Source organism: Poecilia formosa, unplaced genomic scaffold (assembly GCF_000485575.1).
Source record: "Poecilia formosa unplaced genomic scaffold, Poecilia_formosa-5.1.2 Scaffold56, whole genome shotgun sequence".
Classification (NCBI taxonomy): domain Eukaryota; kingdom Metazoa; phylum Chordata; class Actinopteri; order Cyprinodontiformes; family Poeciliidae; genus Poecilia; species Poecilia formosa.
In genome coordinates, this window is record NW_006799995.1 from 1,335,731 (window position 1) to 1,349,435 (window position 13,705).

At 39.5% G+C, this 13,705-nt stretch overlaps 1 protein-coding gene across 1 annotated transcript in view; it reads right to left on the reverse strand.

Moving 5' to 3' along the window:
- The window catches only part of rimkla (ribosomal modification protein rimK-like family member A), a 14,929-nt gene extending 4,781 nt beyond the window's left edge, over positions 1-10,148 (reverse strand). The window contains exons 1-2 of the mRNA XM_016672171.1: positions 9,196-10,148; positions 1,596-1,826 (exon numbers count right to left, since the gene is read on the reverse strand). Of these exons, the coding sequence (XP_016527657.1) occupies positions 1,596-1,826; positions 9,196-9,358 (394 nt within the window). The 5' untranslated portion in view covers positions 9,359-10,148. The remainder of the gene's footprint in view (positions 1-1,595; positions 1,827-9,195) is intronic.
- Positions 10,149-13,705: the final 3,557 nt, after the last annotated feature.

A 13,705-nucleotide genomic window follows, 5' to 3' on the forward strand; every position in this document is an offset into this window, starting at 1 on the left:
CACACACACACACACACACACACACACACACACACACATTAAAGTACATTAGGAGCTGCTCTTCCTCCTGTGACATGGTTCACACATCACAGCCAATCTGGCAGGACGAGCAGGGGGGGTGGCGGGGAGAAGCACGTTGCCATGGAAACAAGAGTTACTCAAAACAGCGATGCTGTAGGAGTGCTGCCTGTGCTTGGATCTGTTGCCTTGGTTTGCAGAACAGAGGAGCAGAGTCACTGACCGATGCATGTCATGTAAGGCAGCCAAGCATATCTGACAGTGATTTATAATGGCGGCTTGTTTTGCGATATGCTTCGGCTTCCTGCTTTGAATTGGGGAGGGAATACAAAAAAAAAAAAAAAAAAAAAAAAAAAAGGTTACATAAATGAACGTTTTCTCATTTCCCACCCCTGATGCGGTCTCAGAGTCTTCCTTCTCCTGCCTGCACTTACCTGGCATGCAGTCAAAGCAGCAGATGCAAACAACCCTGTGACTTGGCTCTTTCCTGGTGTGCTAAATCACATGTGTTTTCACTCAGACTAGAACAAAAAAAAAAAAAAAGGTGCCTGAAAGCGTGGAGGGAGACAGCAGATAACAAATCAACCGGTGAGCTGCTATGGTAGTCACTGGTAGAAGCAGCAAAGCAATTGCATGCTTTATTTTGGAAAATGAAAGGGCAAGGGGAGGTGCTGGTGGGGGGGCTGGTTACATAAGCTCTCCAGCTGCTCTGCATGCATCGCCTGGCCTACTGTGCTCAGAAACACATGGAATGTAGGCCAAAAAGCCCCCGCTCATTCTTTTTTTCCTCCCGCTGTCTCTATCCTTCCTTTTTCTGCTCTCATGAAAACCACAGTAAAGCAGTTTTTTTTTTTAACACAAAGAAATGTGCACTGTTAGAAAAATCCACAACGCACGATAAATAAACACGAGAGGCTCTGCTGTACTCCTCGTCTTCTTTCCATTTATCAAAACTTTAATTGTTAGGTTTGTGTTTAAGCAGGAAATGCCTACGCAGGCTTTTAAAGTGCCTTCCACAACGGTTCATACACGGTTTTCTCAATGTTTCACAATTAAAAATCTGAAAAAATCAGAAGAAAAGCTTCCCGCAGCATGATGGTGCTTCTGCCATGTTTCACAGTGCATTTAACAAACTCTACAGAGTTGGTTTTTCTCCATAATCAGCACTTTGTATCTATAGTCTATTAGATTAAAGCCCAATAACATACAATAAAGCTTGTGTTGGTCATTTAATACTGTGACAAAAAATGTAAGCGGTGTGATTACTTTCTCAAAGCACTATACAATAAAAATACAAGGTTTCATAATGAAGCTGAAGGAGAAGCTTCATATGATGTTTGCTGAATTTTTACAACTTCTTACAAGAAACCCTGGTTTTATCTACACCAGGTTTTATCTAAAGAAACATTTCATACTTTTTCCACAACTCTTGTGCAATGTGTTCCTTTAATGGATTTCAGGTTCAGAACATGGTCACCATAATGTTTGTTCTCATTCTGGGAAGTTGTAAAAATTGTACAGAACCTTGCTTTGCTTGTTGTTGTCATTAAAGAAGGTCTAAAAAAAAATATTTTTACCGTAAGAGTAGGTGTCGGGAAGAGGGACCCCATGGCCAGCCAGTTCCTGGAAGGTCCAGAATTTGTTGACACAGTTGAGTATGGCCTGGGGCCGGTTGATCAGCCGGCAGCCCATCTTCTCCAGGTGGCGCAGCACGGTAATGTCACTGTCCGACTGCACCCAGGGCGTGGGGACTCGCACTAGCACCACCTGAGGATAAGATGTCACCAATTCCTGCTCCACCCGCAGACCTGGAGGAGGATCAGGAGGAAGGGTTGATGAATAACGGATAAGAAATGACTAATATTAATCAAGAAATGGGTGAATATTGATGTTTACAGTGGCTAGTTGATTGTTCAAAGGTTTAAATAAAAAAGTAGTTTAACTCAAGCCAAAAAAATATGCAAGAAGTCTTAGGTTTTTGTGCTTTTCCTATTTTCATCACAACTGAGCACATTACCAGCTGGAAAACACACAAAGCAGAAAAACATCAAACTGCACAATCTGCTCAACATCCTCGGTTTTTGTTGCCGTTTGACCCTCTGTTATCTAGAAACTACAGGTGTGAGCAAAACGCATGACTTGTTTTCTGTGTTTAGACGTCAAAAAGCCACGCAGCTGTATTTACACCTTTATTTTCCTGGTCACAAATAAAGTCTGGAAAAAATGTTTAAGGGCTTGGATGTCTGGCGCAAAAAAACAAACAAAAAAAAAAACAAACAGCCGACTCCACCTTTGGAAAATCGCATCCAGACCCAGTTTTCATACGAGTAGAAGGAGTAAGTCGGTCAATATAGTGCACCAAGCAGAGGCATGCAGGGACTGCAGCGAAACATGCACAACCCGATGATGCATGTTCTGAAAGTCCCTCCTGCCTTAGCTCTCAGTAGTACTGCAATATGCAGCTCATTGAGCAAGAACTAAATAGCTTTCGTGATATAATGGATTCACTGTTCTGTGGATTCAGTGTACCTCTGAACCGCTGAAATCCCAGGATTGCATCTCTTGATTTTAAAATATGCACTCAAATAAAAATATCCATGATATATTGGGCTATAATCAAGTCCAGTCTTCCATACCTTGTTTAATATGCAGTGGCATTTGTAAAAATACATAGTTGAACACTTAACAGCGATAATTTTGGTTATTTAGCTTATCAAAAAACAATATTTTATTTTTAAAATAATTTTTAAAAATTATATTTTCACCATGTTATCCATTTATTTATTAATGTCACAGTTTGAAGCTAAATATTTAGCGCCAGACTAAACATTTTGTTAGCAAGCTACATACTTAGTTTTACAAACTAAACATTTAGTTAGGCAACTAAATGTTTAGATGAACACTAAATATTTAGGTTAACAAGATAAATATTTATTTAGAGAGCCAAATAGTTAGCTTACAAGCTAAATAATTAGCTCCAAACTAAATATTTGGTTAGCAAGATAGTTAGCAAGCAAATAATTAGTTGGCTAACTGAATGCTTAGTTTGCTAAATAATGTTTTCGAGCTAAGTATTTAAATTGAAGCTAAATAAATAGTTAGTTGGTAAATTAAATATTTAGTTTGAAACTGACATTTGTCACAGTTTGAAGCTGTGACAAGAATGATTAACATGGTGAAAATATTAATTCCCATTTTTTCCTCTTATGACCAGCTAAATAACACAAATTATTACTGTTAATTTATGTCTGTGCAATTTCACACACGGCACCCCATAGTTTAATAGTCAAATACCGTCTTAATGAAAATGGTGACCAGGATCTAAAATGTTTAGCTCTGCTTTATTGAAAGTCAAATCGACCTTGGCTTCCAATGCCTCAGCCTGACACCACTTTTTTTTCTCATGCAAATTCGAGCCGAGGAACAAAAGGCTATCTGAGCACGTCTGAATTGGTCACTGATCAGCCGTTTCAATTCAGGGTGGAATGAATTGACAAGGGGGGGAGTACACAATCCTGTGAAGTATATTGCCGGCGAAACAGAAACTACACAGATTTGGCTCAAAAAGAACCTGTAAGCTTCTTTCTAGCGCCAACACCCTTATGAAGCCTCACAACAGAATCACATGAGTGCACTGCTTTGATATTTGCAGCACAGATGGCATATTCATCGGCCATGGACCACAGTTTGGCAGAATTTCATTGGAAAATTATTGTATTTTTTTTTTTTTAGTTGGCACGCAGGAAGATTTTTCAGCCTGTGATCACAGCAACTCGTTTGGACGACTGGAACGAAGATGTGTGTATTTGCAAGTTCTCCGAGTCCAGACGACAGGAGGAGAAGACACATTTGCACAATGCATCCACTATGATGCGAGTTTCAGCCCTCTTCCAAGCTGCAGGCTTTTCAGAGACGAGACAAAACATGCGGAGATCATTAGAGGTCAAGAGAAGCTGACGTGGGCAGATGAATTTGAGCGTGGATTTATTTTTTTTGTACATATTGTTTAGTGTAAACAGGTAAAAAGAGGACGTGATTAAAGATAAAATAAACACCAGCCAGGAGGGCAGTGCTAGGAGGGAATGTGTCGCATTAAAATAGAAGAGCATGAAGAAGTCATGAAAAGATCCCCGCCCCTCCTGTTTCTCCTCGTCCTCGTCCCCTTCCTCTTGACGATCTCGGCAAAGAAGCGGGAGGATTCATTGCCTCTCTCCATTCAGCACTCTCGCACACACTGGTGGTTTTTGCAGGCACCATGAGTGCTGTTACAGTGGGAAGCGTCAGGGGATGTGCTCTCATGGTTTTTGACAGACAGTATTCACAGCGCTCGTCTCCGTCTCCAGGGGGACCAAACAGAGACCAATGAGCAAGCCGGATGAATCAGCCCTATTCATCAGCACGAGTGTGTGTGTGCTTTTGGCTGTCTGTCATGTGACCGTCATAAAAAATAAAAAAAAAAACTAAAAAAAAAAAAAACTTTGCAATTTAGTTGGATAATGATTCGAAAAAAAACAAAAAAAAAAACTTTGCAATTTAGTTGGATAATGATTCGAGAACACAGTAGTGTTCTAGGAATTCAGTCGGTTTATATTAAAAACCGAGAGGGCTGTGTATTATTGTTGGTTCCGCCGATCAAACTGTTTCCACTTTATTCAACGGACTGTGTAGGTTCGTCCCATTTCCATCCTGACCAACAAAGCTTTAAAGAATAGCAGGCATTCTATACATGCCGCTGTAACGTCACAAAGCAGACTGACAAACGCTGTTCCAGTGTGTCCGGCTGGTCAGTCATGTCCATCCTGAAAGCACTGTAATTCACTGCCCAGTCTGACTTAAGCTTACTAAACCCTTTTTCTTTGGTTTGATAGCAAACTAAAGAGCTGCCTGTTTTAGCTGCCACATATGTTCATACCAGCAGCAAACATGAGACCAGACTAAATTAAAGAAATCCATGGATTGTTTTAATATTTACATAATTTAAATTAAGGCACTGAAGACACTGTAAAATGTGACTAAAAATGAGTTATGAGCTACACAACACCGAAGGAGCCGGGGAGAATATTAATTACTAGATGCTACGCTATACTAAAGAGATTGTGACACTTTCAAATTGTGATATTTTTATGTAGTAACACCTACGGTAACTGGTTGCTTGAATAAATGACAGATTAGGATACGTTTTATACTTGTACAAAGCGTGAACTGATCACTGGTGTCAAGTAACAGCAAGCAGCTCAATGTCAAAACAGGTCTGCTGAAAAACTGCTAACTTATGCCTTCAAGCACTTTTAGTGAAATGCCAGAGTAAGTGTGTTGCACTAACTAAACTGTTTTGAGGAGCTGCCAGAGAATGCATAATCCCATTCAGAAAGACAACGTTTGGTTAATATTAGTTTAAAGCTTCACTTAAGTGACATTCTGAATCTGGACTTTTTGCGTCCAAACAAAAAGGCAAAGCTTTTCTGAGGATCACAGCTGTTATCGTTGGATATTTTTCATGACAACTTCATCATGCACATGTTTTTGCTTACGTTTAGTCGTCATTTAATCTTTGCAATTTATAATGTTTAATTATTAAGATATTGTTTCTCAAAGTTATATCCTATAGACGCAGTTTTGCATCAGGGCTTGCTAATAAAAAAAACTGGCCTGAAGGCAAACTCTGGTACATTTTTACTGAACCTCTCAGCTGTTTATTAATGAATGCATTTCTGTCACTTACAAGAAGACAAAGAGCGGTACTCACTATTGTTAAAAACATATGGCAACATGAAACCTACCAGTGTTAAGCAAGGAGGAGCCGACTGCTCCTGCAGGCCTGACTTACTAACCTATTAATATCAGCTTGTCACACTGGCATTACTCTGTAAAGAACAGAATGAGATAAAATACCCCGAATAGCCTTGTTTATTTAAAAATCATTTCTACACTTAGCAAGTGTCCATTCTATAGTTTTTTTTCATCCTATAGGTTTTTATTTTAAGTTTGTGTGAAATTGAGATATTGTATAAATGTTAGCGATAACATTATAGTTATATTAATCAAGATGTTTTACATTTTTAAAAGTGGTAAGAATAATTCCATCTTTTCTTTTGCTTAAAATAAAAGCAATTTAGATTAGTAAACATATATATATATATATATATATATATATATATATATATATATATATATATATATATATATATATATATATATATATATATATATATATATATATATTTCATTAATGCTGTGATAGTTTGTACTGGCTTATGCCTTTGCAGCTCTGTTGTTTATGATAACGGAAATTCATTTCCTCTTTCACTCTGTAATTTTGTACATCCGGTATTAGTAATCAATACAACTTAGATGGAGATTGAGTAGACTATTACGTAAATATGGACTTGTGTTAGCAGACTAACTTACAGAATAACTTAGTATTAAAAAAAAGGAGTATTGTAATTTTTTTACCTGTAATGTAAGCTTTATTACATTGTAACATGGCTGGTTGTACAGAAACATCACAAATTACTCGCATTCCAGCTGAAGCAATTACTTTTGCATTAGAAAATATAAAGTTCAAAGGCTTTAAGTCTAGTAATCATGAAGCAAACACTGCTCTATTGGCTACTTGCAACCATACAAATTCCTTATCTAAATGCTTGGTCAAACTTGGATCATATGATCAGAGGGTAAATAGTGTGATCCTTTTCAGCAGCGAGACTTTCAGTTAACGGTGATTTGGCGGTCTACGCTGCCTTTCTGATGTCATCATAACCAATTAGAGACACCAAGAAACAAGCACAAGTATATATTTAGCTTAGTTTAGTTTAAGAATAAATATGGAAATGTGTGGTTTCTGAGAAAATGTATTTTATGTCTAGATAAGAAAAACAACAAGATAGGAGCTTATTTGCGAAAAGCAATAAAATGCAAATGGATCCTTTTTGGGCTCAAAGTTATCCTCAGCAAACTGGACTACATTTGCAACTTGGTCAATAAAATAAGTCACATCACAGCTCTGCAATGAGACAACACTAAGTAACTGAAACATAACATCTGTCTGAATAGACTGAATATGTAAAACAAACAAACAAACAAACAAAAAAAAACAATAATTTAAGCAACAAATACTCGGGTTAACCTATTATGTCATAGTTGTTACAAGTTGAGTCAATACTTCCTGAGAAATAAAGCATTATTTTCATAACACTACTGATGCTCACATAGCTTCCGGTGGTGAACAAAGTTCACGGTATCTCAGTCTTCCATGTTCACTGGCACAAACATGCTGCATTTATCATCAGCGGGTAATGCTACGCCCACTGCCACGCACCAGGAACACAGAGGCTTATGAAAACCATTGATGTCAGGGCTTTAAATATATCCAATCATGGGATGTGAAATGCTGCTCGCAGACTGGGCTGCTGGGTTCAGCTGTTTTATGGCAGCCGAGATTATTCGTCATCAAAAACAACTAGTGTTGCCGCTATTAGAGATGCCTCCATCTACATTCGCACTGAAACCACTAAACTGGGCCAGACTTGGATTGTAAGCTGGTCCTGTCTAATTTATAACAGTGATATGTCTTTGTTTATTCTGCTCTTTGCTCTAGTTTTGCATCCCAATCCACGTGTATTTTCATGCAGTGCCATAGAATCCAAAAAGTCCTTTTTTTTTCCAATCTAGGTTTAAATAGTTGATCTACAGGATCTATGGTTAACCCATTCATATAACACATGCATTTTGTGACTTCCCACGTAGGAAGACTTCGTCACAGACAATCTGTCCACTTGTTCTTAATCTGTGATGTCAAGCCAAGGCTCAAGAGACATTTGTACGAACACTTAAAGCCAGTATGGATTACCAGCCAAACTAAGAACCCTGTTTGTGAGGATCCCACTAAGCCACAGATCTGGACAGTGATCCACCTAGAAAACGTGAATTAACCCATGTGATCTCTCAATGGGTATTCAGGACATTTAAACATTCCTATTTAGTTACAGATTAGCCTGGTTGTTGGGTCAGATTGCTTTGTGTCTGCCTCTTTCCAGTTTTAAAGATGCCTGGTAATTAATTGCATGCGCAAATCGTCAACATGGCTGACAAATGCAACAAGCTCGTTCGGCAGGACGATGTGTGAGACCCATCCCAACCCATCCTGCATTTTCTCCTGTCTATTCACCCTCTGCTAATTTCAAACTACAGCATTTATGTGCTAATTTAGACCCTCACACCTCTCATCCAGTGCCCCAGCCCCACTTCACACCATACTCACAAATTCCATGTCAATCTGTTTATTTTAAAGTTGCTCTTTGGCACTATCAGTCTACCAAGGCCTTCTGCTGCATATGAAATGTTTTGATCCCAGATACAGACTCCACGTTGGCAATGCAGACATACCAGTCAGTGATCAACAACAATTGACAGTCAAAATATAGTCCTGACTGCTCCTTTACCAAAGCCCTTTCAAAACTATGTTTCAGTTTGATACATTTTAGCCAGGATCAAATTAGACTGTACTAAATTTGAATCTGTCCAGATTGTACTGGACTGGCTACATTTCAATACAACGAACTGGAGCCGTTTATCTTGAAAAGTCCTTGAGATGACATTTGTTGTTGATTAACTTTAGCTGTGCACACTAACTGAAATGAATTATGAGCAAAAGCCTTGAAAATATCAACATATGGTGATGCTGTAGCTGCATTGAGGTAAGGTGCATTCCCTGATTATACATCTGAAATAATTGTTTGAATTAAGAACACTTTATTTCAGCAAATGCAAACCCCCCCAAAAAAACAGAGTGACGTAAAAAAAAAATAAAAATAACCAAAGCTACATTTCCCACGCATGGACTACCTTGTACGTATCAAATATGTTTAAACATATCCAGCTGATTAGCTTATATGGGCGGGAAATGCAGCACATTCAGCAGAATTAAATCAAGCGTCAATCTCTTCCGTCAATCAGCAGGCAGTCTAGCTTGAAAGTGGGTTAGGCGGTCATTGCTGTGCTGCTCCTCTTCCTCGCTAGAAGGCAGACCGGGCAAGCCCTACTTGGCACCGGTCTGATCGCAAAACAATAACCATCCGCCTTTAAGTTCGAGCACAAACGTAAACACGTAGCAATCCGCATCAAAACGCATAATCATCATATTTTTGATCAAACATGAGTTAGCTCAGCGATACTTGCCTAGCTGCCCTTGGCTGATCGTCAGCACGATCTGATCCATGAGAAGGTAGCGGAATTCAACATCCTCGTCGGCGCAGCGCTCCTTCAGAGCCCGGAGGATCTGGACCTGAGGGTACTCCTGGCTGATACGCCGGTCGGTCACGAACCAAACCCGAGAGCACATTGTTTGTAGTGTGGATTTGCTAGCGAAACAGCTGAAAAATACGCCGTGGAGTGAAGAGAGGTGGTGGGCGGGGGGGGTGGCAGGCAGGTGTGTGGTGGGAGCGCGGGATTCGGGCGGCAGAGATGCTCTCACAATGGAGGCGAGCGGTGAGAGCTGGCTGAAAATGTGGCTTAAAAACAAGACCACTTTGCTCAACCGCTGTCTGGACCGAACCGGCTCGGGTGAAAACTGTTCAGTACCTTTGTTTTCCGTTGCTTCCGGCCATTTAGTCTGGTCGTGGATTGGATCGTCGAACTCCAAGCGAGAGAGAGAGAAAAAAGAAAGAAACTAGTTCGAGACAGAGAGGAAGAAAATGAGGGTGTTTTCGCCTCCCTTTCGACCGAGACGCAGCTTTCCTGCCACCGAGGCAAACAAAGCTAGAGCCTCGCCGCTTCGGGTTCCCGGCTGAGGAGTCGAAACCGATACAAAAAAAAAAGTTTCTTTTTCAACGCAACAGCGACTATCAAAACAGCTAAACTGAAACAAGCTAACCGATGCAACAACTATCTATCTGGTCAGTTTGGCTGCTATCCACGCGGTATTGGTGCTGAAAAATGCACGCGCTTTAGTTTACAACTCCACTCCTCCGCGTCTCGTGCCCTGCCCCAAAACAAAGGCTCGGACGGTAGATGGCCAATCGCAACTCGTGTAGAGTCTCGGTGTCCACGCAGCAGCCGGAAAAGGTGGGCGAGTCTCGATCACTTGAGCCAATGAGGGAAGAGAAAACGTAATGAGTGGGGGAGAACAGGAGGGTCGAGACTATTGGTGGCGCGCGGAATGCAGCGAGAAGCACTGCGAGAGACGTCTGCAGGGCGCTCGAGACCGCGCATTCTCCGAACCGGTTCAGACCAGCCCTGTGAGGAGCTTTTGGCTAACCACGGCGTTGTCTCCCCAAAGCGCCGGAAATAAACTAAGGTCATTACATGCCAGAAATACCACAACCTGGAGCCTTTTCTAATTTTATGTATTAATTTGAGGAGGCAAAAAGTGGTTTATTTAAAAAATAAGATGCATTTTGATTATGGCTATTGTTTACCAACGCCATCTAGGGACAGATGTGTCGACTGGGAGAAATTATGCCGCTGACCCACTTCTCCCTCCCTCCCCTCTTTTTGTGGAGACGAACTACTTGGTTACTGCTATTGGATAGGGAAAGATCTATAAAAGCAGGACACTGCATGCATTTGAATGAACTTTTTAATAACACCAGTATCCTACACAGGGTATAACTCGGAAGCTATTTAGTTGTCAAGTAACCCCAGTCCACAACAAATGTCATTTTGAGACACTTTAGAAGACAAACATATCCATTGTGGTGGATATAAAAAGTCTATACACCCTTATTTAAATGGCAGGTTTCTGGGGCTTTGTGCATTATTTATTTATGAAAATTATCCTGTATTACTCAGCAAATCTGTCGGGTGGGGGAATACAAAAAATAAAAGAGCTGCAATAATCTGGTTGCATAGAATGCATAACTCTTTGCTGAAACATATTTTGATTCACTTCCTGGATGCAGGCTTACAATTCATTAACCAGATATAATATTATAATGGAAAATTATATAATGGCATCCTCACCCCTCTTCTGCTTTAGGTATTTCTGCATAGTCTTATCATGAGATTGGTCAAGCTGCTCTCACATAAACATCTACAGTGTCATATAACAGCAGGGGAGAGCTCCTTGATCCTGGAGACTATCTTAAGTGTTACTTCCCCATCATAGAACTTATCTGCCCTCTTTAGCATGAAAGAAGAATCCCCTATCCTTAACAATAGACAAATGGCAAGACCATCTGCGTTGGGCTCCACACTTTCTGTTCTCACCTTGCAAGGTTTTAATAAATTTCTTATTTCTTCTTGTCCAGACTCTTGCTAAAGTAAATTCTTCCATGACAAATATAAAAAATATTACTTTAAAAAATCATCCATCAATTGTCTATCTGCTTAGTGTTGCGGGGTTGCAGGATTGCAGTTGCCTATTTTCAGTGGTTACTGGGCAAAAGGCGGCGTAAACCCTGAACAAGTCATCACTCCAACACAAAGACACACAGCCATGCACAAGCTCATACCTAAGGGCAATTTAGAGTATTCAATTGACCTACTGGTCGTCATGCTTTTTAGACTGTGGGAGGAAGCTGGAGTGCCTTGAGAGAACCCACCAATGAACAGGGAGAACATTTAAACGTCATGCTCAAAGACTCTATGTCGCATGGATTTGAACCCAGGACCTTGCTGCAAAGTAGCAGTCTGAACCACTGTTCATGCTGACCATGTTTTTGCATGTTTCCGCTGGGGTTTTGAACATTTGTCTTTGGTGATAAGCTCCATGTCAAAGGTTGGAAGGCCTCCCATTCTTTAATAGCAGTCTAAATATAAAAATCAACAACAGAATGGGCAGAAAATTCATGTTTTGAAATGGCCTACCCACAGTCCAGAGTTTAATTTGACTGAAAATGTGTGGAGCCATATTGAGATATTGAAGCATGATTATGTGGGTATTTATATGTAAGATGGAGAATTTAAAATTGTATACTGGACTTGACAGGTGAGCCAGTGAAAATATGGTATAATGGAAGAAATATTATTTCTACTTTTAGTACTTATTCTCTCTTGCTGAAGTGTTTTGCATGAATTGATGGCTTCTTATTGTTGTTTTTTTTTTGTTTTGTTTTGTTTTTTCAGAGCTCCTTGAAGATGAATCGTTGCACTTACCCAACCTTGTAGAAATGCATGGACTAGCCAAAGAAATTTTACAAAATCACCAAGTGGAATTTTATGGCAACATATCTTATATTTACACTTCATTTCCCATAGGAATTATTTCTTTTATTTAGGGGCACTTTTCTAGAGACTATAGGCTCATAAACAATTGAATTAAAAAAAAGTGGGAATAGACAGATAATTGCACTAGTCATAAATAAGTGGTATTTGGAATATGTTTTTTTTTCTTTTAGTTAAATGTATCAGGAGTGCACTGCTTCAGCTTGACACACATGGCACAACCCATGTGTGTCAAGTATTTTACTATTTTTTTCTGTTGGACCTTCTCATAGTGTACATTTTGTGAAAATAACAATTGAATAAACATGAAATATGAATCTGAACACAAAATCTAATTTATTTGAGACAAAGACTTGCTTTCAAACTTTGCGTGACAGCTAAATTTGAACAGTAACTACATGAACGGAAAAAGACCTCATTAACCTTCTGTGCCATATCTGGGCAGCACCGCTAATTCACAGCAGTATCGCGAGATTTACACCCTCCAGTCTCCTGGCATCATGCATCATCGTGACCACAAAAAGCATTACACAATAAATGCATGTCAAACTCTTAAAGTAGTTATATTTAAGTGTAGTATTTTGCAAATAACTCGTTATTGCAGTATATATTTGCGCTAGGTTATGGTGGATTTTTTTCATCATATGTTCCGGTTTTATATATAAAAAAGTAGTATTTATTTAAAGGTTGCCTGTCTACAAGCTGCTGTTTGTAGAGATGTTACAAAAGCTACGGTGTTTTTGTATCTTTTTCCCCCCACAGAAATAGCTACCATGTTTCGGTCTGCTTTGCTGCATTCTCCACACTACACGTTGCAGTGCCGTAGACTAAACAGGATCAAACCGGGTCGAACCGGTCCGCTGCTGCCGGTTCAGCAGCAATAGTTAGAAGAGGCTGTGACAGGACATGCTCCTTTTAGCATCCCGCAGTCAAGCATACTTCTGGTTTTAAAATAAACCTTGTCTTTCCTCTTGTTTTATCAGATTCAGAACATAAACAATTGTGAGGAAATGTTCGCTAACAGCTGGTTGAAGTACAGCTCATCTTTCAGGAGTCGTGTCAGCTCGCTTGATGCTGACGTGGTTCGTGCAGCTGTTAATCAGCTTTGCTCTACAAAATGACACGTTAGATGACGTTGTAAAAAAAATAAATAAATAAAATCCCACAATCAAGTGTTTCTTTATATTTAATACACGTCGGAATCAGCTTTATTGTCCAAGACTGCTCTCAAATACAAAAGTTGGTTTAAAAGTAAAATAATATGAAACAAATGGAAATAGCCTATAATATTTTGTTAAAGAAGTATTTGGCGGTGTTAGCGATCTATATATTAATCATATTAATCTTTTAATTTTAAAATAAATGTGACATTTTTCATTTTTTTAACGGAGTTATTTACTGGTTTCATTACTTGTGAACACATGTAGTTTACTTCCCTTGCCTACAGGGACCTCTAGTGGCAGCTCGATAAATTACACTATGTCTATCTATCTATCTATCTATCTATCTATCTATCTATCTATCT